Source organism: Centruroides sculpturatus, unplaced genomic scaffold, assembly GCF_000671375.1.
Source record: "Centruroides sculpturatus isolate CEXI.00-Female unplaced genomic scaffold, Cexi_2.0 scaffold462, whole genome shotgun sequence".
NCBI classification, from domain to species: Eukaryota; Metazoa; Arthropoda; class Arachnida; order Scorpiones; family Buthidae; genus Centruroides; species Centruroides sculpturatus.
The window spans coordinates 245473-249182 of NW_019385104.1; the positions used below are offsets into that span (position 1 = coordinate 245473).

General features: G+C 28.7%; 1 protein-coding gene across 1 annotated transcript in view; it reads left to right on the forward strand.

Moving 5' to 3' along the window:
* Positions 1-3296, forward strand: part of LOC111634761 (neprilysin-2-like) — a 21821-nt gene extending 18525 nt beyond the window's left edge. Inside the window, exons 4-7 of the mRNA XM_023379602.1 lie at positions 2552-2751; positions 2827-2919; positions 2999-3067; positions 3144-3296. Coding sequence (XP_023235370.1) covers positions 2552-2751; positions 2827-2919; positions 2999-3067; positions 3144-3296 — 515 coding nt within the window. The remainder of the gene's footprint in view (positions 1-2551; positions 2752-2826; positions 2920-2998; positions 3068-3143) is intronic.
* Positions 3297-3710: the final 414 nt, after the last annotated feature.

Sequence of the window (3710 nt, forward strand, 5' to 3'; positions counted from 1 at the left end):
ATAAGTATTGTTAAGTTTCCGCCCGTTCTAACGTGCTCTATAGCTAGCTGAAAGCTTTTTTCAGTCCAAAAACCTTTTTGAGAAGTCCTTATATAATTTCTATGCATATCCTGCAATAAAACGAGAAAAACAAAAATTCTACTAACAAAAAATAGGCATGTTACTTCAAAAAAAATGTGGCATCTTTTGGGATATTTTGGGGGTAAGATGCCTAGTAGAGTCACGTGCTCCAGCATGTCCGATCGGGATCGGCGGTAGCTGACAATGGAAACTTTAGAATCTTAACTACATCATACATTAATTGTTTTTCGCAATTTTTAATAAATTCTATTTTAACTTTTAGTTTAAAATTACTCTAAAAGCATTTTACAACAAAAACTTCGTTCTTATCTAGCTTTTATTTTTCTCAGATGCAGAAAATGAACTTACGGTAGCCAACTGCAGCTTTCCGCACTCAATATTGGCCCAACGATTCATCATACAAATACATGACAATATGTGACGTCACCGTTTGAAAATATCAAAAATTAGGCATCTTCCCCCGCTTACCATCTTACCCCGAATCANATACTTACCTTCAAAATTTATTAAAACAGAATTCTATATCATATGAAACTAATTCAGTAATATTTCAAGATCATTTTTCAATATAACAAATACTTTTGAAAAAAAAAAGTTATATGAAAAAAGTTATGTATATATTAGAATAATAAGTCAATGACCTTTACTAAACCTCTAAAAGACATTTTAAACATCCACATAGTTGTCTAAATGGTTGTTCATTGCAACAAATTTTACTATCTCCTTAAATCGATTTTTATATATTTTGATGTTAAACTTGTGAATTTTTCGAAGATTTACTTTTATCTAGTTATTTCTAAGTCAAACTTTTTGTCAAAGACAAACTTTTAAATAAAAATACTTACTTTCTGAAGACGATTTTCTTGTATAAGAGGTTCTTGCAAAAGAAGTTCTNACAATGAATTTTAATCACGGAATTATAAATTGTTAAATTGATGAGATATATGAAATACGAGAGAAACTATATTATTTTTATTAACTTTGAAATTTTATATTATTTATTAGTTTCCAAATATGACTTCGAATTTTGAAGAAAATTATATCAATGTGATTATATTTAAAAACGTAAAATTATTTGAAAACTTTGGTAAAAACAATACTAGAGAAGAGTAAGAAATTTTATACTTTTTAAATCGATTAAATAATATTTTAAACTTTTGTTTGAAGTTTTTTTTTTAATTTTATATCCGCAGATTCATAGATGATTCAACAATGATTTTATCTCCAAACTATCATTCAAGATTTAATAAAGTTTGTAAGATTTAAAACTCATTTTTAAATCGATTAAATCCTTGCAATTTCTATAGCTTTTATATATATACATGTAAGAATTTAATTATATTTCAGTTATGACTCAATTTTCTCAAAGTAAATCCATATTGAATATTAATTTCCCTATGTAAGTAACCTAAATAAATTTGTTATATATNTTTCTACCAATTCCTTTGAAATTTTCACACAACGCTGCATTCGAATATGCACGTGTTTTTATATAATATACATGTCGAAATTCCCCCCACTGGGGGGAGATGAACAGGATTAAGGTTTACCGTAAAGAACTCTGCTTCTCTTTCTACTATTTTAGATGCGGTTTTTTGCGTTTTTGATTGCGTTTTAATAGGGTATGTCAACAGAATATACACTAAAAAGGGATTTTTCGATATTCTCCCCGTGGGGAGAGGGACAGGATTAAGGTTTACCTTGAAGAACTTGGCTTCTATTATACTATTTTAGATGCGGGTTTTTGCGTTTTTGATTGCATTTTAATAGGGTACGCCAAGAGAATGTACACTAAGAAGACATTTTTCGAAAAATTCCCCCCTCCCACACGGGGAAGTGTTATACATTTATAATAGATACATTTTGAGCCACAACAACGCGTGGCGGGGTCTGCTAGTACTAATTAAAGCTGGAGTTAAGACTCAAAGGATTATAGACCCAAAAGCAGGGAAAGGAAAGAAAGGATAAAAGATAAAGAAGTGAGAAAGGTTGGAAAATTAAGGGTCAATATTTGCATGACAGATGGTCTACTTAACCTTTCTCACTACTTTTTATCTTTTGGCCTTCCCCAGAATTTGAGTCTATACTCCTTTGAATCACAACTCCAGCTTTATTTAGTATACCTTCCTCATTCACACATTTCCAAGTATTTGAAAATATTTCCTTTCCACTGAAAAATAAAATATGTATAAAAGTTTATGGCTTTGTAAAACTTCTTTTTTGAGTTTATGTACTTTTTCTCAGTTTACTTGTACAAAGCCAGGGCCCCACACTCGTGAACTTTTCCGCATGGCAGACCCTTGCTTCGAAGTCGATACGCTACTGTGTCAGGACAATAAAACCAGAATACCCGTTAAGTAGACTTAATTCGTTTACTTCTCTTAATGTTACCAACGTAATTACAATAAACGGATGAAATTTTATTATATTAATTAAATACATAGTATATTGATTATTTTATCAATTTTAGGATATAATGAAACCACGGGGGATGAGTGGAAAAAGAATTATTTTAATGAAAACTTGGGAGGATGTCCACACTTCGATGAAAATTGGGACGAATATAATTATAATTTAGAAGAAAATTTCGCAAAATTTATTAAATTATCTAAAGACACTTTGATTTCGGTTGAACCAGACGTTAGAAACACAGAAAGAAATATAATTACTGTAAGTTTGTATTATAACTTTATTAACTATAAGTAATGTAATTTCAATAAATAAATCACATTTACCCATTTGCAGATTTCGGCTCCAATTATACCAATAGAAAATCAAATTAAAACAAATTATTTCGATTCTAATAAATGGATAAATGCTAGTTCTTCGCTAACATATGTAAGTATTTAAATTAATTACTACATCATTATTGTTTTACTATTTACAATATATTAATAAACAAATTTGTCTACTCGAGGAAAATTACGTAAACAACATAGAACCTGATTTTATGACTGTAGAGGAATTACAGAAATTTATTCCAGAAGTATTTACTTTATTTTTATAATTTTTTAAAGTAGTTTTGGCAAAATGATAATTAAATTACTTGCGTGAATTTTTAGATTAATTGGGAGAATTTATTCAATTACATTTTTGAAGATGTCGACTTACCTGAAAAATCAAATATAACTTCTCAGACAGAAATTATGATATGGAGAAAAAATAATTTATTAGAGTTTTTCGAGGTGAATAAGACGAACAGTTTTAAAAGGTAAACCAGATATAATAAAAATTCATTTTAAAATTTTGTATTTACGTCTCATGCAAGTATAATTTTAGAGGTAATTAGAAACAATTTTACAGTGTTTTAGCCAATTATTTCTGCAAATCTTTCTCTGAGTCGATCGTTGCTTACATTAATAGCACATCGGATATTCTTGACATAATCAGAGAATACACTTATTTCCTGGATTATATATATTATCAACATGTGAAATATGATGTAAGTACACTTTTATAAGATTTTTTACAATTTGAACAAAACATTTATAAATAAAAAAGTATTAATTTTCTGTATTTAATTTATATATAAAATATTTTCTTTTCTTTCAATACGTATTAACTAAATGCTTCTCTTTTTGCGGGCGATTCTCGTGGACGAAAACTTGGCGTTTAACTTTGGGCGTGTA